General features: G+C 41.4%; 1 protein-coding gene across 1 annotated transcript; it reads left to right on the forward strand.

The window, feature by feature from the left end:
- The first annotated feature begins 928 nt into the window (after nucleotides 1–928).
- LGMN (legumain) lies at nucleotides 929–27,326 on the forward strand. The gene is made up of 14 exons (XM_075192277.1): nucleotides 929–1,074; nucleotides 5,016–5,174; nucleotides 9,482–9,579; nucleotides 11,593–11,674; nucleotides 12,909–12,994; nucleotides 13,864–13,939; nucleotides 15,322–15,384; nucleotides 15,471–15,537; nucleotides 17,523–17,641; nucleotides 17,968–18,057; nucleotides 18,364–18,564; nucleotides 20,030–20,200; nucleotides 23,800–23,867; nucleotides 26,065–27,326. The coding sequence occupies exons 2-14, from the start codon at nucleotides 5,037–5,039 to the stop codon at nucleotides 26,105–26,107; spliced, it is 1,302 nt and encodes a 433-aa protein (XP_075048378.1). The 5' UTR covers nucleotides 929–1,074; nucleotides 5,016–5,036; the 3' UTR covers nucleotides 26,108–27,326.
- The last annotated feature ends 336 nt before the right edge of the window (nucleotides 27,327–27,662 follow it).

A 27,662-nucleotide genomic window follows, 5' to 3' on the forward strand; every position in this document is an offset into this window, starting at 1 on the left:
GGTGAAACCAGTCACACAAGTAATTTATTCCACTGGTGACCACAGTTCCCAGCAGACCCTCCTTCCACTGGTAACCACAGTTCTCACCAGATCCTCCTTTCATTGGTGACCACAGTTCCCACCAGACCCTCACTCCACTGGTGACCATAGTTCCAAACACACACTCATTCCACTAGTGACTATAGTTCCCAACAGACCCTCTTTCAACTGGTGACCACAGTTCCCACCAGACCCTCATTCCACTGGTGACCACAGTTCCCACCAGACCCTCATTCCACTGGTGACCCTACTTCCCACCAGACCATCTTTCCACTAGTGACCACAGTTCCCACCAGACCCTCATTCCACTGGTGACCAAAGTTCCCACCAGACCCTCACTCCACTGGTGGCCAGTTCCCACCAGACCCTCATTCCACTGGTGACCAAAGTTCCCACCAGACCCTCATTCCACTGGTGACCAGTTCCCACCAGACCATCTTTCCACTGGTGACTAGTTCCCACCAGACTCTCACTCCACTGGTGACCACAGTTCCAAACAAACCCTCATTTCACTAGTGACTATAGTTCCCACCAGACCCTCTTTCCACTGGTGACCATAGTTCCCACCAGACCCTCATTCCACTGGTGACCAGTTCCCACCAGACCCTCATTGCACTGGTGACCAGTTCCCACCAGACCCTCTTTAACTGGTGACCTCTCCCCTTATTGATGATGTTACCAGAAACCTAATAACACAAACACCTAGAAGTGATGAGTCACCATCACAGTCACATGCCCCGAGCAGCGCGTGACACACAGCCCGAACTAGTCAGGCCGGACCGGTGTCTGATTGGCTGTTCCCGCCGCCGTCACAAACAGTCCCGCCTCCGCTATGTCCCACCAGTACACGGGCTTCAGGCATGGTGATTGGTCTCCCGAGCCGCCAGTCACCTGCAGCCCCGCCCCGCTGGGTTGTGTGTACAGTGTATAGATTGCGGTGCAGATGTCCTCATAGCTCATTGTCTGCAGCGCTCACAGCCCGGACTTCCTGTGTTATTATCAGTGGTCACATCGTACTGACCGCAGACCGCTCAGGTAGGTACCTGCAGATCTGTCCTTAGTGGGGGGTCATGTGATCACACATCTGTCACTCACCCTGTGCATCTGATATCACCATCTGATATACAGCAATAGCAGCCTGTGCAATCAGATCATCAGACTGCAATCACTGCATATGTCTGGATGGTGACCCCAGGCTGGTGATCAGTTTATCTTTTGTTTGTCTGGGGCATAGACTGTGCTGCAATTTCAACTAGACATATAGCAGCATTATACAGTGTGTTATTACTTAACATCTGTCGCCCTTTGTATCGGGAATGTATCTTGTTCCAGTTCTTTTGTATTTTCTTGTGAGTAATTATTGGTTCTTGCTCATGTATTAATTAATCTAGAGCCTATAAAATCATGCTAGGTGCTCTCCATCTCTTGTGGAACTGGATGCATCTTTATGCATCTTTATAAATTGCTCTGGGTCTTATTATTACATCCCATTAATTAGTGGGAGCAACATAATGGTACATGCTTAATGCAAATGCTAAGAGGACAGATACTGCCTTGTAAACGTGCGTCTATTTTCAGTCATGAGAATTAATACGTCCCACCATAGAGTATTTTTCTTTTACCCTTTTTCATTTTTTTACTTTAATGAGAGTAATTAATATTATTTATTGTAATTGTTTTGACTTGCACAAACACCTTTTTATTTTCCCAATCTTCTGCTTACTCAATTGTGTTTAGTAAACACTAAAGCAACTTGGAGAAAAACATCAGGAAACTCTGATATCAAAGAGAGGGGATTGGTGTTTTTAATGGGGACGTTTTTAAAGCTTATTAAAGGCTTTGAATCAATACAGGGTCTGGGTGAGTGGTCCTTATTTTCTATAAAGCAACACACTAGCAGGGGAGATGGTAATATAAATAAAACCTCTGTCCAGGTTCTCCTTAAGAAATCTGAACATTGTCTCAGTCTAGTCATATATAATGCATAGAGTTAACCTTGTGGTAGTTAGGATTTAGGCAAAATGTTGATGGCATGGTTATATAGACCATGAGGCAAAGGGCTAGATTTAGTAAGCTGCGGGTTTGAAAAAGCGGGGATGTTGCCTATAGCAACCAATCAGATTCTAGCTTTCATTTATTTAGTACTTTCTACAAAGTGAGAGCTAGAATCTGATTGGTTGCTATAGGCAACATCCCCAATTTTTCAAACCCGCAGTTTAGTAAATCTAGCCCAAAATCTGGACTTTGCTTATCGAACATGTCGGCATAATGCGCACAGATAAGACAGACCCTGAAGGGTTTCCACCGGAGCCATTAGCAAAGAGCTATTGGGGAAAACCCTCTACAGACAAGAGGTAAGATAGGAGGAAATAAAAGAGAATATTTGTCCAGCAGTTCATTCAAGTTTTGGATTATGTCGCTGAAGCCAAGAGCCTAGAAGCAGAGAATAAAGACTTTATAGGAATAACAAGAATGGAGATTTGCTCATTATGTAGAATATCCACTTGAAGAGTAAGTAAGCATTGCAAAATTCAATATAACCTCCTGCAATGAAGTTCCCATCATTACAGAGAACTAGTGACTTGGTCACTAATTTTTATTTATACGGCTGTTTTACCTAAAATTCCCAGCAGCCCCACAAAATCATAGGTGGGAAAGTTGTTTTACTAAAATGAACAGTAACTTCAAAATTTAGATTCACTTGTATTAACAGGAGAGGGTTGATTTTAACCTTGTCTGGGCTCACTGATTACACCTGGTGGGTTCAAATTTCCAGGATTTAAAAGGGCATAGATTAACACAATCCCACAATAAAGAGCCAGGGTTCACCTTTGAGTGTGTTCCTCCTTGAAAAGGTGAGAACGTTACTGGGAATCAAAGGCTGTTCAAAAAATTAGGATCTAGACAATATTTTCCAACCTTTGTTCCCTGAAACGAGAGGTCAATGTGTACAATGAAGATTTGGGTAGATATCTCCTTCTATTCAGGCTTCTGAATTCATCAATATCTTGCCCATTATTGTGGTAATGTTAAAACTGATTTTCATTTGCAGTGTGTGTTTGTCATTAAATTCTTTCTTCAGCATTGATCCTGATTTGGTTATTATTTCCTGTGCTAGTATTTCTGTCATGTGATAATTCCTAAACTTGTGCTCCAATGATGTTTACAGCTGGTTAGCACAGTATTATCATTCTGTTAATAATCGGTTATTTATAAGAAGAATGTCCTGGCATGGGTCCAGTCATTTCCTTGTAGTGATGCACTTCTAGGGTGTGGTGAATTATTTTTTTGCAAGGCATGGCCATAACCTTTTGCTTCAAATTAACCCTAACACAAAGCTTAGACAAGAGTGGTCTTATACAGTCCTTTTGTGAACCAGCTGGTTGAGTATAGGGAGCCTTGTTGTCTTTTTCTCATTAGAATTAATAATGTGGGCTCATCACCTCCTTGCAGTGGAGACAGCTGTTAGGGGCTGATCTAATATCCAGCCTATTAATTCACTAGTGCCTCATGCCTCACAGAGGTTCCCAGTTAATTTGTAGGCTGCAATGTTAATGAATATTGATTGATCCCACAAACCTGCTGCCCGCACTGTGTGTAGGTAACTTGTGCCACTTAGTGTTTCAATATGAAATAAAGCCACAGTTCATTATATTTAATGTGGAGCAGCAATGGACATAACTTATTCAGTATACACTATGTATAAAGTATGATATTAGAATCATTCTGATGACCTCATCTTTTCACAAATCATCCTTAAAGGGGATGGACACCTTCTGCCACATTGCAATATTTATAGTGAGCAAGGGCCATTCAAGGGAGCATAGAAAGTGAAAAATACCCCAAGCTGTGTCTGTACAACATCAAGTGCCCACCCTGCTTTGCCCCAAGTGGTCATATGAACAGCCCTGGCAATTCTCTTGGGGTCGGTTATCATCTATATCCTGTTCCGTTGAATGGAACACATCTCAAATGGAGGAACATAAGGGCTTGATGACTATCCTAAAAAGTTCTGTGTATGTGTGTGTATATATATGTATGTGTGTATGTATATATATATATATATATATATATATATATATATATATATATATATATATATATATATATATATATATATATATATATATATATACACAGAGCATGTATCTTATTATGATAGTCGTGAAGTCCCTTAGTTTCAGCACTTGTATATAAAACATACTTATCTATTGCAATGATACTGTAGCGTGGGTGTTTACCTCTACGGGAAGGAAAACTACTGCCAAAAATAGTTGTCATGTGACAAAAAAACAGAGCCAATTTCCTGGTGATACGTGTGATGAAACCACTTTTGACTGGAATATAAGGAATTGTTGATTGTGTAATGCTTTGTAAGCCTCTGACAAACTTGTGGTTTAATAGAGGTGGTTTCTTTATAGGTAAAATGGCTTGGAGGGGGCATAATCTTTGTGTTATGCTGGTGAGCCGGATGCCCTCTGTATTGAGTGGTGGTCACAAGGATGCCCTCTGTATTGAAATGCAAGGGGTGCAAATTAGATTATTATTAAGGAAAATGCTGGCTGCTTTTTCATGGAGCACACGAATAATTGATAGCTTATTTGTACAGTGAAATTTAGCGTTGATCTAGGATATTCCCTACCCAAATATATATCTGCCGTTTACTTCCCCCTCAAATGCAACATGTTTTTTCTTTTGCTTAACTTTCCTTGATGAATTTATTAAAGTGTACCTATTAGCTGCATACAGTGGAGTCATCTGGATGTGTATATGTGTGGGGTAAAAAATGGTACAATCCCAATCCAAAAAGCAAAGTGATCCTGACCACTGGGATGTATAGATAGCTATTTTTTCAGAGAATTCTATAAGTACAACAAATATTGATTTCTTCACAAACCTACAACAAAAGGCCATTAGGATTGTATTGAAACTCTCTGTATAGAAAGCAGAAATTGATCCTACATTATCTCCTTCAGGTTCCTGTAAATTCCTGCAAGATGCTGCTTCCTGTGGGTGTGCTGCTAGGTCTCGCTGCTCTGTCCATGGCAATGCCCATCGATGATCCAGAAGATGGAGGCAAGCACTGGGTGGTACTTGTGGCGGGCTCCAGTGGCTGGTACAACTACAGACATCAGGTGACAGTATCTGATTCTACTAAACAATCTGCTTTATAATTATGGTTTTTCAATTTTGTGGGGTTTTTTTAATTACTTTTTCATGTTACATTTTTTTGAGTTAAAAAAAAAAACAGTGATAAAGAATAAATAAAAATTGAAACGCTCAATTTAATTTAATGTTTTATTTCAAACAGTGGAAAGGAGCAGTGTTTCAGAGGACACGGTGCCAGTGGCAGGTGTTGGTGGACAGAGGGAACGGGGGAGAAAAGAGATTCCCAGGGGAGAGGGTGATTGAGTCAGGATCCCAGGGGAGGGACAGAGTGTCAGGGGATAGGGAATCCAGGGGGAAGAGGGTGGCTGAGACAACCTACAAAATGCGGGTAGTGGGCACATCCACCCTGAGTGGTGGTTGCTTAATTAGGTCTGGGGACTGAAATTCATATGGGTTCATTATGGGGGGCAAGAGATATGAATTGTAGAAAACCCCCACAAAAAAAACAAAGTTGACAAAGTAAAAAAATATATCTCTATATCTGAATCCTATATAAACCTTTTTTTGGCACTGTTTAGAAGGGGTAATGTGTTTTATTGTGTATTTTGTTTCTATGTATGTCTGGTTTCTATATGTTTGTGTGCCAATGTGCTGTCTACTTTGTAAGTTATAAACTTGGTGTTCTAAGGAATAACATGCCCCCAACAGCAAATTATTACATATATTACAAGTCAACCCAGATGTCCGTGACCAAGCGTCCTTGTGCTTTTCTATAGTCATGGACGTCCTCAGCCTCTTCTAATATCCTTACAATTTACCGTTTGGGGCACATTATCCCATATCAATCCTTTCTGACATCAGAACACTCCGATTACACAACAAAGTTCCCATTTTCCTTTGTCTGATATTCGGGATCATTTGAAATCCTACCCCCACTTTCACTGTTACTATATAGCAAAACACAATTTCAAGAGTGTTGTGTAGTAATAAAACATGACGTTGTGATCCCGACAGTGCCTGTAGGCTGCATTTTGTTGCTCAGATTTGTGTGTTATAAGGAATCATCATCATCACCATGTATTTATATAGCGCCACTAATTCCGCAGCGCTGTACAGAGAACTCGCTCACATCAGTCCCTGCCCCACTGGAGCTTACAGTCTAAATTCCCTAACACACACACATACAGAGAGAGTGATACTAGGGTCAATTTTGATAGCAGCCAAATAACCTACCAGTATGTTTTTGGAGTGTGGGAGGAAACCGGAGCACCCGGAGGAAACCCACGAAAACACGGGGAGAACATACAAACTCCACACAGATAAAGGTATGGTCGGAATATTGAACTCATGACCCCATAGCTGTGAGGCAGAAGTGCTAACCACTGAGCCACCATGCTGCCCATATTGTAACACTACTTTATAAAGGTAAATGTGTGCCTTATGTAATCAGTGATTTTTTACTGTCTGGGAGCAGTTAGAGAGAAACTGCAGTTTTGATTCAACTTCTGTTAGAAAGATGATTTTGTAGCAGTGAACTTATTTACAATGTTTTGTATTTTCCCTCCGCCTGTATTCTTGGAAACAGTCGTCTTGATTTAACCTCCCTGTTCTCTTCTCTCATACTGCACCTGTATTAAACACAGCAAGGGGAACTCTTTTTCCCCTGCGAACTGAGAGTTCTTCAGAGACTTTGTTTCTTTTTTTATTTAAAGTGGTTATCTACTTGTGGACAACCCCAGCTTGTTGTAACCTTTCCCCTGCCGGTAACCTTCCTTGATATCGGAACCGGGGAGCCTCAAAGCACTGAACCGTCTCGATTTCCCCTACAGCCACTCTCTGTAAGGAATGTGGTTGTATAGCTCACCATCCACAGCGAGACAGTACAGCTCTATGGAAGCACTCTATTGTGTGCTATGGAGTGACGTTGTCCGTCAGTGCCGAGAGCCGAAGTGGCTGGTGGAGGTCAATTTCAGGTGGCCGTGCGAAGGTTTGATTAAGGGGATTTAATTAAAAAATTATAAAAGATTGATTTCAGAACTGTGCTCTCAGTTTCCTGGAGGGACCACCCCTTATTTGGTGTAAATAAGGGTTTTCCAAAAGTTGGCCACCCGTTTAAATAATCTGCAATTTCGATGATGAATTGGGTCACAGTTTGTTATGTCAGTCATAGGCTAAACCTGGACGAACTGAGGGCAGCCGTTCCCACCAGCATTGAGCTGTATTTGATTCGAGAGAGCGGTTTACTTTTTTTTTTTTTTTCTCCTCTTAATTCTTCTGAAAACTTTATAATACCTATGACGTATGTTTTTGGCTCTTTGTTCTGTGACAAGGTAACGTTAATGTTCCACAAAGACAGAGGCTTTTTGTTCTCTTATCAAACATTGTCCAATAGCAGTGGAGGATTTTGTTGTAGTTCAACAATTCGTTGACCATTATATTGAGCTCAAATGCAAAACTCCTTCCACAGTTTGCCAATGACTATGAGTAATCTAGTGCCTTGTTGTCTCAAGTATCCCTATTGAATAATAACTCTGTGTGCACATGTCAGCCACTAATCATTCCACTTCTGCTCAGACAGATGAAAGTGATCATTCAAATATTTTTCTAAGAGGTGCTTCAGCAGCTGCAGAACTACAAGACTCAGAATGCCTTGCAAGCCAGAAATGTGTTTTAAGGTTCTGGAGAAGTTTAGGACATGTTGCTGTAACAAACCTTTCATGTGTTTTCCTGCTCAAAAGAAACTTGTGTCCGGCTCATGGAGAGAGAGATAAGAAAATGTGCTCATCGGGATTGTGCAATTCTCGTTCAGCTGCCGGCTCAAGTCCAAAAGGAGAACATTACGACAGTCATTATTTTGGCTGACGTAATTTGTAAACAGTTTCTTGAATATGGTGCACAATTAAATATAATTGTGCATTAGAAATAGTGATAGTTCCGTGTTAAGCTGGCAAATTCATGCCAAAGTCTTCCCCATCTATCCAGTTCCCAGACTCAACTTATCATAAATTTCGTCAGAATTTTAACAGAATTGTTGTTTTGCTTTTTACAAAAGTCTTACTTGCAATGGTCTATTTCGGGGGTCATTTTTATTTCTTTAGTGCCTTTTGAAGCTAAGTGGTTCTATAATGGTTCAGACAAAGATGAAGGAGTGAGTAATATGGGTCCTTTGAGGTTACGTGAAGTGTTCTTTTTCTGATCTCCCAATCCATTACCATTTAAATGTCAAGGAGAAGGGTATTTGCACAGTGTGACAATCTGATTAATGGGGAGAGTGGCCCTCGAGGTCCAAGAGCCTGATAAGTGTGTGTACCTGGAACAATGTGTCAGGGTGGTCATTGTGCGGAACACTTGAAATAATCACCCTCCAATCACATTCTTCTGAAACACCATTACTGCAATGGTGTTCTATTCGGAGGAATGTTGACAGCAGCTGGGAATAGGGAGGTTGTTTGAACATTAATTTCACAGTTCCAGCATAGAATGGTAGATGTGTGCTGACTAGTTTATTCCCAGTGTTCAATAAATGGTATTAACTTATTTTAAAGAGGATTTGTCACCATGGGGTCATGGGAGAGGCAGTTACTTATTTAATCCCTGGGCAGAGCTCTGTCTCCCATGTTGGCACCCGCAGTGCTAGTCATTCGTCTAGAGTGCTAACGGACATTACTGTGCTAGCTGCCTCCCTGACCATATCCTTTTTACTAGGCTACTATAAACTAATAATCTCATCTAGTCAATTGAATAACACTTGCCCCTCATCCCCAATGTACGTTCCTCTTTTAAAGAATAATTTGACAAGCAAATGTAGTGTTCATTCTTACCATAAAGCTAGTGGTTTCTAGCCTTGTAAATATTCAGTGACCAGTCATTATGAAATTATTACGCTTCCAGGTTCCTAGTGAATGCAGCCTATCCATTCACTAGGAGCCAGTGACATCACTGAGAATGCAGCCTATCCAGTCACTAGGAGCCAGTGACATCACTGAGAATGCAGCATATCCATTCGCTAGGAACCAGTGACCTCACTGAGAATGCAGCCTATCCATTCACTAGGAACCAGTGACATCACTGAGAATGCAGCCTATCCATTCACTAGGAGCCAGTGACCTCACTGAGAATGCAGCCTATCCATTCACTAGGAGCCAGTGACCTCACTGAGAATGCAGCCTATCCATTCACTAGGAGCCAGTGACAACACTGAGAATGCAGCCAATCCCATTTGCTGGAAGCTGATGACATCACTAAAAGTGCAGTCTATTGGTTCGCTAACAACCAGTGACAAACATGCTTTGTTTGATTAAAAATCAAAATAATATTTTGTTTTGTTTTCCAGGCTGACGTGTGCCACTCTTACCAAATAGTCAAGAAAAATGGCATCCCAGATGAGCAGATTGTGGTAATGATGGTTGATGACATCGCAAACAATTCAGAGTGAGTTTAATGTCATCAGCGATGTGACACCTCTATCGCTTACCATACTCTTCCTCCCCGTGAAACACTATTCTTCTCTACCAGTTTGTTTACAACACAAGCACAACCTCTTTGTCACTTTACTGCTTGACAATTGTGATGGAACATGCCTGGGAAATCTCCAGTGAGAGAGCATTCAAGAGTCCAGGGGGTAAATGTATCAAGCTACCAGTTTCCGGCGGGTTTTGAAAAGTGGAGATGTTGCCTATAGCAACCAATCAGATTCTAGTTATCATTTATTTAGTACATTCTACAAAATGACAGCTAGAATCTGATTGGTTGCTATAGGCAACATCTCCACTTTTCAAACCCGCAGCTTGATATATTTACTTATATTTATTTTGAATTGGTGCTTTGAGAGGTGCAGAGAGGAGGCAGTTCTGAGAGGAGCAAAGTACTTGCCCGGGGTTATATGTAGAATTGTAGGGAGGAGCAAAGGAATGTAAGAATTTGTAGAAGAACGTAATATGTTATCCTTAGATTGACAGGGAGCCGATTTTAAGAGTTTTGAGAAGAGCTGGGTCAGACACCGAATGGAAAGCACAATAGATTAGAATTTCTGCAACATTTGGTATGGATGGGTGGCAAGATAGACAATTACTAAATTCTGTGGAAGCATTAGTGTATTCATAGTTGAGTAAAAAAGAGAGAGGCATATCTCAGCAAAAAAAGTGCAGTGATTTTGTAATTGTTTGAATGTAGGAAGTGAAAGACGGTGGTGAATCAAGTATGATGCAAAGCATTGAGCTTAGGGAATCTGACTCAACACTGGAGGTGTCAGCTGGTAATGAGACATCAGGACTCAGGTTAATGGGAAATATTAAGATCCCTTCCTTGATTTTCGGCTGGGGCTGTGAGAGAAACAGAGGAGACTCCGGAAAACCAGCAGCTCAGAGCATCCCCTCAGGGGTCCGGTTATGGTGAAGGACAAACTGAAGAAAATATTTTCCGAGGTGGTAATACAGGTTTAAGCTTCAGGTATCGGAGAGCTAGCTACCTGGTGATCGTTGTTTGACCATCAGATGTAGCTAAATCCAAAGCGCTTGATGAGGAAGCTAAAAGATCAGGGATATTAAGAGAAAAGAGCAGAAACCCTAGCAATGATCCCTCAAGTATACAACAGCTAGATCCTTAATAGCTGAAGATGGATTTTCAGAGACGTTAAAGGAGTGATTAGAGAGATATGACAAGAACCAAGAGAGTTGTGCCATGGACCTCAAGTGAGTGGACAACCAGAGAGAGAGTTGTCTGCTCTCTAGAACATTGCTGAAAGATCCAAGACCGCTGGTATTGAAGACTTCTCTATAGAATTAGCCATGTGTAGACCATGTTCGTAAGAACAGTTTCCATCAAGTGATGTGTGCAAATCCAGGTTGGAGAAGATCAAGTAGGTTACTGGTATCTAGAAATAGTAAGTAGGAGTCAAGATGGTAACTAGGGGGAGATGCTGTGTCCAGGGAGTTCTTCATCAATATCTGTAGGATTGTCCATTGGAATGATACCAGAGGATAAAGGTTAAAGATGTTTACTAGGATGGAGGATACAGTTGGTGGAACAGAGTTCAAGCGTTTTTAAGTAATGGGGTCAAGACTGCATGTTGAACACTTTGAGGAGAATATAACGGAGACCGTTTCCTGTTCCATAAAGTGAGGCAATGAGTGAAAGGTAGAAGGAGGAGACGAAGTAAGGAAGTGGAAGATTTCTCTGAGATACCTTTGTTTAGGAAATAAACTGCAAAGTTATTGTAAGGAACATGGGGTGTGATATAGGAGCTTCTATGCTAGGAAAGGCCCAAAGTAAAGCATCAAAAAGAGAATATATTTAGATAACAAAGGGGCCAGGGTGGCACAGTGGTTAACATTGCTCAGTCACAGTGCTAGAGCACTATTTGTGAGGAGTTTGTATTAATAAATACTATCTAAGTTATCTATTATTCTGTTATCAACAAAACTAATTTATTTTTTTTATTTTCAGGAATCCGACCAAAGGAATAATTATTAACAGACCCAACGGGTCGGATGTATATGCCGGAGTACTGAAGGACTATACAGGGGAGGTAAGATTCAAAATAACATCACTCTCCCTGTACTGGGGGGGGGTGGGGGGGCACAGAGAATGGTCTATGTCGTACCCTCTGGACAAGGTACCGGCCAATAGACTGACTCCTCATCTCTCTTAATACTCACTGGTCCCTGCCACCCCCTAAGTTCATTTAAGATGCCACTCATAGTAAAGAGCTCAGGCCATGTATTGTCTCTGGTCCTCCTGTCCTGCTCATAGTTATGTTGTGGACCAGGTGGGCTGAACATTGGGCTTATTTTTTCCTCAGCACTGGGTGATCTGGAAACATTTTAGGATGCCAAGGATTCCTAGGGAGTGGAGGTTACAGTGAGTTAAGTGCACCTTAGTGAGTCCCATTTCAGTAGTAGAGAGCGGAGGCCATGTGAGATTTCCAAGATGGTGGCTGCAATGGGACCAATGGTGTCAGCTGTTACTCGAGTGTCCTCTGGTGTCCAGATGGGTTCTACATATGGGGTAACAGGCAGCAAATCAGAGCTCACTGTGGGTAGTTCTGTGATCCAGAGGCAGCTTAATGCTTCAGCATCTGGCTGTCGCACCAGCAGACTATTGCACCCTATGCCACTTTATCTTTACTGAGCACTCTGCCAACGGTCCAGCTTTAACATCGGAACACAGTAGCGTCTGGTACGGACTCTCCTGTGCCAATCTCCATCTCAGGGGATTACTCCTATTTTCTTATCGGCTTGCCCTAGTGGGTGGCAAAATGGGCTCAGACTGCAGAGTTGCACAGATTACGTTCCCTGTGAATTATCCTGTGTAGATATATCTGACTCTTGAGAGCTGGTGTCTAAAATGAGGTGCCCAATATCCCCCACCTTGGGGGGGTCTGTACTTTTTGCGCTTAACAGCGGTCTAAGGCAGCACGTTCATTGGGAGAGACCTCCCAGGTGCTGGAGCTTGAGTGGACCTGATCTCTCATATAGTTTATGGACTTCATCTTCCGCCTCCCAAACATTTCGGACAGGGTGGCACAGGCCAAATCCTGGGCTTGCTCGGTCTTTCTCTCCCATTGGTAGATGCTATTCACAACCCCTTCCAGTGGGAGAGACCCCATGGGTCTAGGAGTGAGGATGAGGATGAAGAACAGTACAATAAGATCTCTTCATATATATTACACGTGTATATTATATAAAGTACAGTATATAAATGTTCCTACATCTTCTTGTTCATTGGTACAATTGGCGTGACTTATTCCTTTTGTGTTCTAGGATGTTACACCCGAAAACTTTTTGGCTGTTCTGAGAGGTGACGCCAAGGCTGTCAAGGGCAAAGGATCTGGGAAAGTGATTCAGAGGTTGGTATCTATTTTTTTTTTTTATTTTTTTTGCCTTTCAAACACATTCCTGGCAGCTGTGAAAGTAGATTTAATGTCTTCTGCTTCATAATAGTAAGACATTGATGAAAAGCATAGCCGGATATTTTGTAACAGTTACAGTGTGTCTTTGTCTCCCGACATCTTTTCTCGGTTCCTAATATGCTTTTCATCCCTGCCTTTATATCGGGCAGAGTTGCTGGCAGAGAACACAGAGCAAGAAGTATAAATCAACGTTTGAAATAAAGTTACAGGCGGGTAGTAGAACACTTCTATTCAACCCTGTGAAATCAGGGTAATGTCACACAGGGCTACACCGTGCTCCCATTATCTTGTATGTAGATTCCTCTCATACAAGGGGTTTCTAGCTCCACATCAGCGTATTACTGACAGTAATAGAGCAGGAAAGTCATTGATTAATATAAGTGGTAGCGTTCTGTAGCTCCGTCTCTAATTACCCTGAAGATATCCAGATCTGATCGTTCTTTGTTAAGTTATGATTAATAAGGATCAGGTTTGAAACAATCAGACTGTAACGTGCGTGTCTCATTTGTATATTGATGTGATTGTACAGACAAGCAATACCATTGTTCCGAAATTGTTCAATTGTTTGCTTGTGTGGCCAGCTTAAGACTGGACGGATATAGTCCTGCAACAAAGTGGGCAACTATATTTAAGCCCTTACAACTGTGGCACATAAAAAGAACCACCCTTTCATATTTTATTTAAATTTTAACTATTTTGATTGTTACGTACTTGATGAAATATTGACAATGTACAGAGAATATTAATTTAGAACAGTGGGACCTGTTATATTATGAGTGCATTACGATTTCTCTTTCTCCTTCCAGTGGGCCTAATGACCATGTGTTTGTATACTTCACCGATCACGGAGCTCCGGGCATCCTGGCGTTCCCCAATAATGATGTAAGCGCATCTCTCTGACCGCCTCTCGTTGTAGTTACAGCCGGATGTAACTCGCTAAACAATCTGTTCATAGAAGATTGTAGTAATTGCTGTAACAGTAGTAGTGGTTCTTGTGGAGGAAAGTCTAGAAATGAACTCTGTACAGGTATAGCTGCTGGTTTTGTTAATAACCCAGTCATGACTCTAGCCCAACGCGTTTATGGGCTTTATCAGTGTCGGCAAATAGAAACAGTATATTTGGGGGGACACACAAACATACATTGTTACAGAGCATTAAATATAAAATGGTTTTGTGTGAATATCCTAAACCAAACCTAATACCGAGAGATCACTGACCTGGGGTCCGGCACTACACGGAATGCGGTGGTCCCCCAGAATTCAGGTCTGCACCCTCCGCCTTTCTCCTTGTTTCTTTTGTCTGTTGTCTTTTTGTCAACTTGCTGTCTGCCTGAAAACAGGCTGGGGTCGTCCCGAGCTCCTGGCATCACGAGTTGATTTAAGAGTTGCGCATAAGTGCATTGGCGCAACGCAGAATTGCGTCCTTGTGCAAAATTGTCGTACTGTGACTGCGCACACCTTTGCATCTGGATTTAGAGTTGCATGCATTTTGCACCTACTGCTTGTAGAGGTGGATCGGGGGAGTTGACGTGCAAGTACAGTAGAGGTTTGCAGACGCAAGTTAAGCGCTGCCCTCTGAAATGCGTCTTATTTTGAGTCACACATCTCTTGAAAACATGTTGGCTAGGAGATCTAAATTTGCACCTATGTAAAGCAGGCGCAAGTTTTGGAGTTCATGATGTGGCATCTTTGCTCCAGAAAACATCTATACGCTAGATTTAAGGATGGGCATGTCCGAGCAGGCCTGAAAATGCAAGTGTACAGGCAGACTACGTGTTGTCCATTGACAACACACTGCCTACAGGAGCACGGAGGTGAGTGTTGGGCTTGCGTCGGACAGTGCACTAGATCTCACGCTGTAAGTAATCTTCTGGGATGTAGTTTCACATCGTATTCCGGAATTTTCAGCTTTGGTGAAGTTGTCTTTAAGAATGAACAGACTACATGGGATGTGGTTCACCGAACCAGTTACACTGTGTACGATGTACTGAAATTACAGGGAAGTCAGGATTCAGACTCCGTTTGCGGAATCTTAATTAGTTGGATTTTGCAGCACAGGAAGTTTAGTCTGGATCATAATTATACTACTTTTCAGCAAGTTACTGATACAATAAAAAAATAAATACATTGAGGTCTATTAGTGAAGGTGACACAATCGTGCAATCATTTAATGTAATGTCTTCTACAATTCATTTGAAGTCATTGTTTACATTTGAACCCCTCGCTGTATTGTCGCATCATTTCGGGCATGTGTTCTCTTACAGCTGTCCGTCCAGGATCTGAACAAGACCATTCAATACATGTATGACAACAAGAAGTACAAAAAGGTAAGAGGTCACAACAGTCTCCTTGTCACAACTTATTCATATATTGGATTTTGTGATGATATTTGATGTTTCTGATTTTTCTGCAGATGGTCCTGTATATTGAGGCCTGCGAGTCTGGCTCCATGATGACTAACCTGCCCAATAACATTAATGGTAAGTGCTGGGGGGGGATTTATGTTGCTTCATATGGTTTTGTGAATAGTGCTGTGTCCTGTCTTTTGTGAGGTGATCCAAACTGCTTTTGTTGTTTCACTTCCCCGTGTAAATACGCACACAAACATGTGCATTGAAACCACACAAGTTATTTATCACCCACCGCTACAATGAGACGGCTTGCAGATTACAGAACTGAAACCGGCATAGGTTCCTCGTGACAGTTTAATAATAAGAGTATCGCCCAGACGAGACCTCGGGACCAGCAGTGGCTCATTGTCACATGACTGACTGGATCACGTTTCTATATGGCCACTGCTGAGCTAAGCAGTTACCTCACATCATGATGCAAAACAATATTCCTGAGAATGCAGCCTAATAATGATCAGGGAGCCTGTTTGGCAGATTCATAAATTGGATTATTTTGCCTCAGAAGATTCTCTTCTCTCACCCGAACTGTGCACCTGGGCAAAACCATGTTGCATTGGAGGGGGAGGTAAATTTAAAATGTGATGGCAGATTGATAGTAGGGGTAGGGCATGACCTAGATCAACTTTAAATTTCAGTGTACAAATAAGCTATCAGGTATTTGTGTGCTGTATAAAAACAGTCAGTATTTCACTTAATAAACTCATTTGCACCCCTTGCATTGTAACATGGTTTGTCCCGGAGAGCATTTACTTCTTTTTTTGCCTTACTTTCCTTAATGACTCAGGCCCTCTGTTTTTTGAGAGCTCCCTCCTCCACCCCTCTACTAACATTCCCCGGTATCCCACCCTCTGCCCCCCCTCCTTCTTATCTTGTCCTTCTACCCTCTTGTGCAACAAAAACTCACTACTCTGCACACTTGATGTTGATGCTTGCGTAGTTCTTCGACTCAATCATGCTACTTATATAGCTGTATTTTGTGCTTTAATGCTTGGATGTTGCAATCTTCCCTCCCTAACGATTCCCCTTTATTTTCTTCTTTTCCCACTTCCCTATTGCCATATCATATGCAGATTCAATCAAAAAGTTTATAAAAAAAATTTAAAAAAAAAATAGATTCGGGAGCCAGTGACCTCCGTGAGGCATTGGACACAGAGGGGCAGCCATTTTGTGTTCCGAATCCGTATTCATGAGACTACAGCCAGTGAAATCGCTGAGGAGGGTAGATGCAGCCATTTTATCAGTTGAATCCATATTTAAAGTTCCTCATGAATACCCCTGAAGCCCGTTCACATCTGCTTAAACAGAAGTATTTAGAAAAAAATTGCTAAATATTAGAAAGTTTATTCCATGACTAAAAATTTCCAGGAATAAATCTTTAAAACCTTCGACAGTCGCTGGAAACTAGGGAAAGTTGACAAATATGGAGTATTGGTCACAGAGTACCTCAGTGAGTAGTAAAATAGTCCCAATATACAGTGACCTGTGTGAAAATTGATAATAAAAAACGTCTCTAGACGACACTGTTCTGTGGTAAGACGACGTCTCATTTTACCACATGTAGTAACTGCAGTGGACTGTACTTATATTTTTTCATTTGCAATGGACCTCCGTTTAAAACAGTACTTTTGTTATGCTATGGTAGAGTCAATTGCACGATGCTGGTGGTCAGAGCAGCCCTGTTTACTCAGGAAATGGCTTATTGGTTACATCTATATTTATGTGCAGGTCTATCACATATGGGGGTAATCTATATCCCATAATATGTATCATTCACCACAGGATGGAGGCAGACATTTTTTTGGGTTGAACCACAATCCACGAGAACGCAGCCTGTCCATTCACTAGTAGCTGTCTTAAGTTCTGAATCTGAGGTACAGAGCAGGCAGCCATTTTGTGTTTTGAATCTAAGGTACAGAGAAGTGAACTGTACTGTAGAAGCCGTCATTTTGTGATCTTAAATAGAAAAACCCCCCACTTATTTCAGCTATTCTGTGGTATTTTCCTCTATCTCTATCCAAAATGTGCTCTCGTTAATGTACGTTATGTTTTTACAGTCTATGCAACCACAGCAGCCAACCCTGATGAGTCCTCCTATGCCTGTTACTATGATGCGGAGAGAGACACTTATCTGGGAGACCTGTACAGTGTCAGCTGGATGGAGGATTCCGATATGGTGAGACAGTACAGAATATCGAGTCCCCATTAAATCCCAACATCCAGATCACATACCTCCCAACATTATAGAATCGCAAAATTGCTCCATCCATCCCATCCCCGTTTCACCAACTCTGCCCGCAAGTCGGGAAATTTGTGTAAACTCCACCCATTTTAAGCTACGTCCCATTTGTGGCCCGCGAGTTGGGATTTGCTGCCACAATCGAGACCGTTGGGAGATGGGAGATGACCTTGTGGAAAGCCATGTACTAGACATTGCTAAACGCGTTTCGTGGCTTTGAGGCGCATGGCAGGATAGAAATGTTCTCGATCACTCTCTTCTAGGAGGATTTGGCCAAAGAAACGTTGCACAAACAGTTCGTACTGGTGAAGAAACACACTAATACAAGTCACGTGATGCAGTATGGAAACCGGGTGAGTCACGCAAACGATTTTCCTTAATACAGAGCAATTCAACTTCCATACATTTCCCTGGTTCCTATATTTTTGTTTCGTCATTCGATGAAATAAAATAAAAAAAAAAGGTAAAACATTTGTACAACAAATACCCTGATATGTGCTGTAGGTTGTGTTTATATGCAGTGGATTCAATTAATGGTCGTAAATAATTGAGAATTACTACCACAATCTACTTGGCTCGCCTTGTCTGCAGAGCTTGCAATCTACAGGGAACGTCAGTGCGGACATGTTGTTAACTGCCATTGGTTTTGCCCTCTCCAGACCATTTCACAGATGAAGGTGAGACAGTTCCAAGGCAGTGGTAAAAAAGTGGCCCCTCGTCTGAACTTAGAGCCCGTGAAGCAGCTGGACCTGACCCCAAGCCCAGACGTTCCTATGGCCATCCTGAAGAGAAAACTAATGGCTACTAATGACATCACAGAGGCCAGAGATATTGCGAAAAGGATCGAGTCGCTCCAGGAGGTGAGGGCAACTGGCCACAAAAGGAGTCATTGATTAAAAGTGGTGCCCAAGACAAAGGTGGCAGCTATCAGATTCTATCCCCGCCCACCCAGTACAATTCAGGAAGTAAAAGCGATTGTCTTGTTATTAATGGCTTCTTGGCATAAAATCCTCCTTCACAGCCATATCTACTAAATTAAATGAAAGTAGCTTTTGTGTCATTGATTATAGGAACAGAACGTCCTTAAATACTGACTTTTTTTCCTCCCACCAAAATGGATGGAACAATAAAACTAAAAAAATGTTTTCAAAGTGAAAAAAAACAACCCATAGAAAAATAAAAATTAATTGGACTAAATAAGAATTTAGCAAGGAATAACTTTCAACAAACCATTTACCAGGATCCTTGTATCACTCTACAAGAAGCACTAGACATAGTACATATTTATTGTATATGATGCACCCTGAAATCATAACCACATACAGCTCTGGATAATATATTGGTACTTTATAAATAAGGGGTAATAAGTGTGTTTTTGTTTGTTTTTTTAGTTTGTTTTTTACTCTTGGTGTAATACAAATAATAGGGAGGGGTTTAAGGGAGAACTCTAAGGGTCCCAATATTGTTAATTACAAGAGAGTAGGTTGGGGAAGGGCGTCAGGAAAAAGCCAGAGGGCTTTTTAACGCAGGGCTAGTAGATTGTGGGAGGGGGGCATGCTGGTTTTTGCCCCTCTCCTTTCCCTAGAGGTACCAGCTAACTGTCAGTCACTTACAGTTCTCTCCTACAGTTCTCTCCTAGTCAGCCATGTGTGGCTTTCTGACAGTGATTGACAGTTACCTCCATATGCTGATGATATATCCATTTAAGCAGGAACACAAACACAGTTGACTCTCAAAACTCCAGTACTATTGATTTGGCTGACATGTGTAGGACTATTCTTTCAGTGCTATCTGTAGGCAGCAAATTGTATTGCAGGAAATTTCAATAGTACGCCTTGGGAAAGATACCCAATATGACGCCTGTTATAGTGGCCAAAGATGGTATCACACTTGGGACTCCAGTGCAGTGAGGCAGCAATGCTAATCACTGTGCCACTTACATGAGATTTACACCACATAAAATTATATAAATTTCAGAGTCATACAGGCGCAAATTGCGGAAAATAATACAGCCCGTCCCTCTTGTTATAGTGACACCTCATACAACCCAAATATATACCCGAAAAAATAGTGAAGGAAAAATGGGCGCCTATTTTTCCTTCTGGGTTTTTTTCGGGTATGAGATTTGAACCAGTCTAATCTGATTGGCTGATGTCAGTATGTTGTTTGTGCTGTGGCTGATACTTCATGTTACACGTGTGTATCCGTGTCTTGCCTCCACCCTGTCCCCCACTTTTAGGTAGAATAGCTAATCCTTTGTGTAGCTTAAGTCTGGAAATTCTTGCGCACAATTGGGATCCATGTTAATTTTTTACCCCCTCACAGGCGAAAGCCCTGATCAAGGAATCGGTGAGGAAGATTGTTTCCATGGTGACGGATTCCGAGGAGATGACGGAAGAGATCTTCAGTGATCGGGTCACCATCAAGGATATGTCGTGTTACTTCACAGCTGCCGAGTACTTCAAGACCCAGTGCTTCAACTGGCACAACCCTCGGGTAACGCTTTGTAGCCTGTAGCACTCTCATTGGGATTTTTTAGTCTCAACAACAGGGGGGAGAGTTACAAAGAGAAATAATGGGTTGTCCACATTGGCCAACAGTTCTTAATTGGTCCAGCTCTCCAAAGCCACCTCTTTCCTGGATCGGAAAGCCGGTTCTTCTTGTTGTTGCGGTTCTCGGTGTAGAATACCTGTATTGCGAAGCCGGCTCTTGTTGTTGTGGCTCCCGGTGTAGAATACCTGTATAGGAAAGCCGGCTCTTGTTGTGGCTCCTGGTGTAGAATACCTGTATCGGGAAGCCGGCTCTTGTTGTGGCTCTCGGTGTAGAATACCTGTATCGGGAAGCCAGCTCTTGTTGTTGTGGCTCCTGGTGTAGAACACCTGTATCGGAAAGCCGGCTCTTGTTGTGGCTCTCGGTGTAGAATACCTGTATTGGGAAGCCATACAACATATATATTCTCAAGCGCTAACTACTGCCATTTTATAATTCTAATAGTATGGAAATTGGCTATGCAATATTTTAAACATGAGACATCCTATGATAACAATAGGTAGAAATAAGGAATGAGGGTGAACATATAAAATAACAGTTCACATCCGTTACCTTGGTTGTTATAATCCAAACACATAAGATAATTTAGCCAAAATCAACAGTGCATAAAGTGTCCATTAATCCATATGTGACTGTCTATATGATGAATGATTCGGTTCTTATCATATGCAGAGGAAAGAGGGTGAAGACCAATGTTTTGTGTTACCCGTATAGGTCTTCATTAGATATGGTGCCTGGAAATTTAAATCTTTGACCCTAATTTTGTTAGGGTCCAAGTTATTGTCCTCCAGGAAGTGTGTGCTGGTGTAATGGTAAGAATAAGTATAGTATGATCAAATATACTCACTTTATTTACTAACAACCACACTAAACACTTTCTTAATGTTAAATCATAAATAGTCCCTAATATACCTAGAAAAAATCATCCAAACGACTGGTGTGAGCTCAGTTTGTATTGCCATTACCGATACGGTCTTTCATTTCCTGTATTTGTGTCTAGTTCCTTGGTTACGTTTGTGGGCCCAACGCGTTTCGTCACGTCCACGTGTGCCTTCTTCAGGGAGAGTGTGGTTTTCAGTGTTTAAATAACATTGTGGGCGGGTGTTCCATCCGGTTGCTATGGTGATGGTACCGTGCAGCAAATACGTCCTTTGGTATTACTAGTAGGAGAATAAAGCTTGACTGCGGCAATGTTCCTGGTTGTTGCTAATACAGTAATATTTCAAAACTACCCAGATTGCCTTCAGGGCGATGTGTTGGCCGGTAATAATAGTAGCGCTGTGAGGTTGTAAACGCACCAGCGGAGAGACAAATACAAATGACTTAAGGCTATACACAATGAAAGAGAAAAGTCTTGAAGACTATGAATCATAATAGTGAATTCTCTACCATCAGATTAGAGAACAGTAGAAGTGAGTATAACAGCAATGCCTAGAGGGCTAACATACAATGAGAGATTAGTAACATTTATATGACTACTGGTATGTATCGCAGCTGAATGAATGTTGAAACATATTGAGAAGCGGGATTATGGTGACACTTTGGTCTATACAAAAATTTTGTATGTGGATTAATAAGAAAACCTACATTCATCATCATCATCATCATCATCATCCTTTTTATATAGCTCCACTAATTCTGCAGTGCTATACAGAGAACTCGCATCAGTCCCTGCCCCATTGGAGCATCAAACTCATGACCCCAGTATTGTGAGGCAGAAGAATTAACCACTGAGCCACCGTCCTGCTACATTATATGCATGATGGAATTAATACACTTAACATTTAGGTTACATAAAAGCCGAACAGTAAAATGGGATTCTACAATAAGAATAAATGTGATAGATATGTTCCGTGTCTCTATTAATCTCGCAACATTTGTAGTCTCGATTACATCCACCTCATCTCTTTAAATTACACATTTGTATACATGGTACCTATGACCCAGGGCCTAACAATTAATTATAGGTAATGCGGGGTACTTACCCGGCAATAGGTAGTGACGTTTACCCGGTTATGGACTTAATACTGATTTCGGAGTGGAGTATCAAACAGGGATATCGCCTTTAGGAATTGCGTACATTAACTAGTTCAGACTACACCATATATCCCCTTTCTTTATCAAACCTAGTACTTGCCTGGTTCAACTCGTTACTGCTTCCAAGTTCGGATGATGTTGGGGTATAGTAAGAGGGGTGTGTTAGTAATGGCCTCAAGCAGGGTATTTTACATAAACAAGAATAGGACTTCCTCAATGTATCACATCCCATTATCCTGTTTTTTTATTATTCACCCAAAGTACACAAAAATCTTAAAGATCCTCCGGGCAAATCAAAAGTTATTGATATCAGATATAGATTCAATCACACAGAATTTGTCACAATATATTGTTGTTCAACATTATATGGTCAACGTCGCTCCTTATTTATACCGATCATCACCATTATGTTTCATGTTTATAATATTGCATATCCCATATCCATACTATTAGTATTATAGCATAGAAGGAGTTGGTTAGCGCTTGAGGCTATATGTCTATATTTACTGGGGCGTTTGGACACTTCTTAGTTCAAGCAGCTTCTACACATTAATATCCGCCTAGGACAAGCTGGGCGCGATAGTCACTGTATTGGAAAACTGGAATTGGGAAGGCGATATTATGATTGGATGTGATTGTTTTAACTGCAAATGTGAAAGGTAATTAGCGGACACAAGTAATGGTGGGAATTTCTAATTGTTTAAGGCGCAGGATTAATTCAAAAAGTGTTGTGGAAAACACCTTTATTATCATATTTTATTGTTGTTGCATTAAATGTACTAAGTCCCACGATTTAGAGAACATCTTCCAGTTTGCTTTCTCCAACCCTTGCAGTCCACATACATTTTTGCAGCATGAATTTTTCCTTCATTTTGGGCACAAATTGACACAAAATTGCAACTTCAGGACTCACTAGGACCCCCCCCCCCAAATCTGCCCGTTGCACACAAAGGATGTGATTTGTCCGCACATCTTAGGCTGGGTACACACTACAGGTTTTTCACCCGATTATTGGGTCAGTCGCGCGATAAATGACCGTTCGACCAGGTATCGCGTTACTGTGTACGCTCCAACGATGAACGATTATCATTCCAAAGCTCATTGTGTCCTTTGATTTGTTAAACGAACTAAAAATCTCTGAACGATGTTGTGCTGATTCTGCAGTGTGTATACACTCACAACCGGCAGTGGCCATAGGTCTCTATGGAGTGTGCAGAGTCGCCATCTTTTCAGCCGATGGTTATGACAGATGAAGAGCACAGATCTGAAGGTAAAACGTGTATAATGTGTACACATGAATTGGCTGCTGATCCGGACTTTCAGTCATTGGTAAAATCATTAAAGATGTCGCATCGGGAGGAGTTTTCTGTAGTGTGTACCCAGCATTGGTGTAAAGTAGCATGAAACAGGTCGCATAACACAGCACAGTACTTTAACTTTTTCTATGTTTACATCAATACCTCTGTGCAGTGTATGCAAGCTAAATAATGATATTATTGTCCTTCCAGTATGAATATGCCATGCGACAGCTGTACACTCTGGTGAATCTATGCGAGTCTGGTTACCCATTTCAAAGGTAAATATCTGTTACTGATCATTCTACCACGTGATACATTCAGTCTCCTATATCAGCAACAATGACGCATCTCTCTCACTTCCAAGAACTCCACAACTAGAATCTTTCCGCAATATTCTGTTATGGAATGTGAACCCTTTGTTCTCGGTCATAAAACCCTGTGTAACAAAATAACCTCATTAATATGACAGTACGTCCCTCCAGCCTTCCGCTAGACACTAGTAAGAGCTGTGTTTTATGACATAATCTCTTGTAGTAGAGGTAACACTCCCATTACGTATAATTAACAGATTATCCACATACATAAATCTAGAGACATTTTATGTTGTTTGATCGTTGAACTGTAATAATATTGCATTAACTTGTCCCCAGCGGCAGGAGGCTGCACTATGATTTGTATTTAATGCAGAAAAAATCTGCTTAATTAGATTCTCAGTTATTTATAGCCAGAAGCACCATAATAAGTTATTGGGAAATGATCACTTTGTACAGTGTTGAGAAGACCCGAACGCCAACTGGTGCTTAAACTAATTCCCAACTGTCACAGATATGCTGGTTACCCTACTCTCCATTCCTCCAGTGTTTATATTCAGCCATTATGTTGCTGCAGTATGGATGTTGATGTAAGTGCATTTATGGAGATCTGTAGACTCCCATGGTGCACTGCAGCAGGGAACAAGCCTCTGTGGACCTCAGAATCCGTATCCGTAGACAATGGAGGCTGCACGGTCAGTACTCAGGAAAGGACTTCAGACGTTGTAGAGGATCAAAGCAAGCAGCGGCCATGTATCGTCCTCATCAGCTATTTATATAGCGCCACTAATTCCGCAGCGCTGTACAGAGAACTCGCACACATCAGTCCCTGCCCCATTGGAGCTTACAGTCTAAATTCCATAACAAACGCACACACAGACTAATGTCAATTTGATAGCAGCCAATTAACCTACTAGTATGTTTTTGGAGTGTGGGAGGAAACCCACGCACACGGGGAGAACATACAAACGCCACACAGATAAGGCTATAACCGGGAATCGAACTAATGACCCCAGTGCTGTGAGGCAGAAGTGCTAACCACTGAGCCACCGTGCTGTCACATGTGACTTGACGCCTGCTACGAACACTATGTTGTTTCATAGCAAAGACAGGATCACATGGTGATCGAATGGGAAATGATGGTAACATTTATTTGGTACTAGCATTGAGTGTGAGTTCTAGATACGGAGACTCGGTACCAGACGGTGGTTTGCAGTTACACAGTGTAAAGGCAGAATCATAAGCTTGAATTTGCCGATAGAGCAGTGTCTCTAAATGTAACCGCGTGGTGTTACAGAGGCAACCTGGAGTTTCTCTTGGAATGGTACAGACAGAGTACTGAAGCACAAAAGAGTATACAAGGTGCGATAGAAAGTCAGGTTTGCAGACTTGTAAACAACAGTCTCTGGTAGATATGAAAGCTCCAAGTGCATATATCAATGCTATACAGAAACGCAGGATAAACAGTCACTGGTATGATGTTACAAAGGCATACAATGCAAGTTCCTGACCGGATAAGAAATAAGCTTGAGATTGCAAGAAACTATAGCTGATCTCGCAAAAATACCAAGAGGCAGGTGCAGAGAATGCACGAAAAATAGAGCAGGAAACTAGAAAACAGACTCTCAGCTCCTCAGCAAGTTCTAGGTAACAAACACGATCCCCAGAGGGGAGATGCAGAGTCTAGGCTAGTAAAGGACAGCCACAGGTAGTGATGATCAATAGCTGAGACTAGAGCACCACCTCTGGTGGAATTGGGGTACTGCGAGAACAACATAAAAATAATACATAGTCCTAACAATGCGTCTGTTAAATCCACAACCCACCCAACTCTTCTGACACTCGTCTTCCTGCAGAAATTTGGGGATAATGAATAAGTGAAGAAAATTAGTAAATTTAAACTTTTAAACTACTGGGAATTTATAGTCCCAACCAAATGTATACATGTTTCATATATTTTAGTATTCCTTAATATTGTTACTTTAGCCTTTATTGAAACAATATTGCTGCAAATTGTAATCGTATAAGAAATGTTTTCATGTTTCTTGCAGTTCTACATATAATGTATTTATTTTCTATATTAATATGCCATTCTTATGAGAGAGAGACTGTGCGGTGTGCATAATGACGGACCTTCCGTTCACTCTCCCTTTCTTTTTTGCAGAATCCAGTGGGCTATTGGTAATGTCTGCCAAGGTTTGAACTGACGCTGTTCGCAAAAACAGATCTCTCCTGCAGAGGGCGATAGAGGGGGAGCTGACGATGATTAATGCTCCTCGCGTTTCGCCCACCTGCAGCCGTTACCTCCACTTTCATCTCTGCACTCTGAGAATTTGCCTTCAACACAGTCGGTCTACAATATGACGTGATCCTCGCTGTATAAAGATTGTAGGATTAGAATGTGGCTCTACTAAGACTGGCCACATTAAATCCCAGAACATCAAGATGAGTTGTGTTAACGAAGGGGATCACAAACCATCAAAACTGCAAACCAAAGCCAGGAGTCTGCTTGTACACAGCCAAGACTCCAAGCCCTTCTGACAGCAGAGGGTCAAACACTACCCAAAAAAACCCAGAATGCAACTTGGGTGAATGAACTGCCAGACTTGGTGTGATTTGGTTGCCTAGAGAACGATGACATTGATAATTGTATTGTGATACTTGACCACTGTGAATAGGTTTGATTGTTATGACACTAGATTTTATGATCGGCAGGGCCAGTTTTACTTCTCCCCGAAATCACTTTGTGTAATGTAAACTTTTTTATTTCTTTTTTGTTTGTTTCTTTATATTTTTAAACTTTTTAGTGTTGATTACCACTTAAGAGTCCAAGGATGTGCACCAGTTTTTTTTCCTTAAATGTTGATAACTGTTTTTAAAGTGGACCAGTCCCCTATGATTACATAAGAACTACAGATATCACTATGGTGCAAAACTATTGTTTCCTAGTGACCTCCACTTATAGGTCAAGGGTCCACTTTAATATTTCTGCTGCCTTATGACTCCACTATACTACTTGTGAATGCTGTTTTAAAATATTTTTCTTGACTGAAGCAAACTCCAACTTTTATCAGTTTTATGCAACTTCTGTCAAATGGATTTTAGAATAAACTAGTTGGGATTTTACATACCCCTCACTGTTGCTTGCTCTGAGTTATTAATTACACAATGCTGTAATGCTGCAGAGAAGCGTAAATGCTATATTTCAGCCATAAGGCATAAACAATAGGTATTTGCTCTTCATGTTGGTATCAGCAGGAATATAATAATTATAAAAATAGGGGATGGAGTTCCCAGTTTAATATATACTATACCTACTCTTTGTGTTTTATATTTGAAAATACTGATCATTCAACTAGTATTGACAAGTATGGCCCTTTTGCTGGAATACAGAGGTTATAAATAAACATTTCATGATGTACAAAATATGTTCCCACTTTTTTTTCTTGTGCACTGATTGCCGTGGGGCTGCTTTTACTAATATTAAAGTTTAGCAATCTATTGTCCATACTGGCGGTGGTCAACCTGTGGCTCTAGAGCAGTGGATCCCAAACGTTCTCAGTTCAAGGCACCCTTAGGATCTTCATAATTTTTTCAAAGCACCCTTAAGCCAAAATAATTACCAAGTAGTCCCCTGCCATGCTTACCACCTGCCCTGGCCGTGGCACCCCTTTGAGATCACCGTGGCACCCAGTTTGGGAACCACTGCTCTAGAGCCACATGGGGCTCTTTAAGCTTTGAAATGTGGCTCCTGGCCAGGAG

Source organism: Mixophyes fleayi, chromosome 12, assembly GCF_038048845.1.
Source record: "Mixophyes fleayi isolate aMixFle1 chromosome 12, aMixFle1.hap1, whole genome shotgun sequence".
Lineage (NCBI taxonomy): Eukaryota > Metazoa > Chordata > Amphibia > Anura > Limnodynastidae > Mixophyes > Mixophyes fleayi.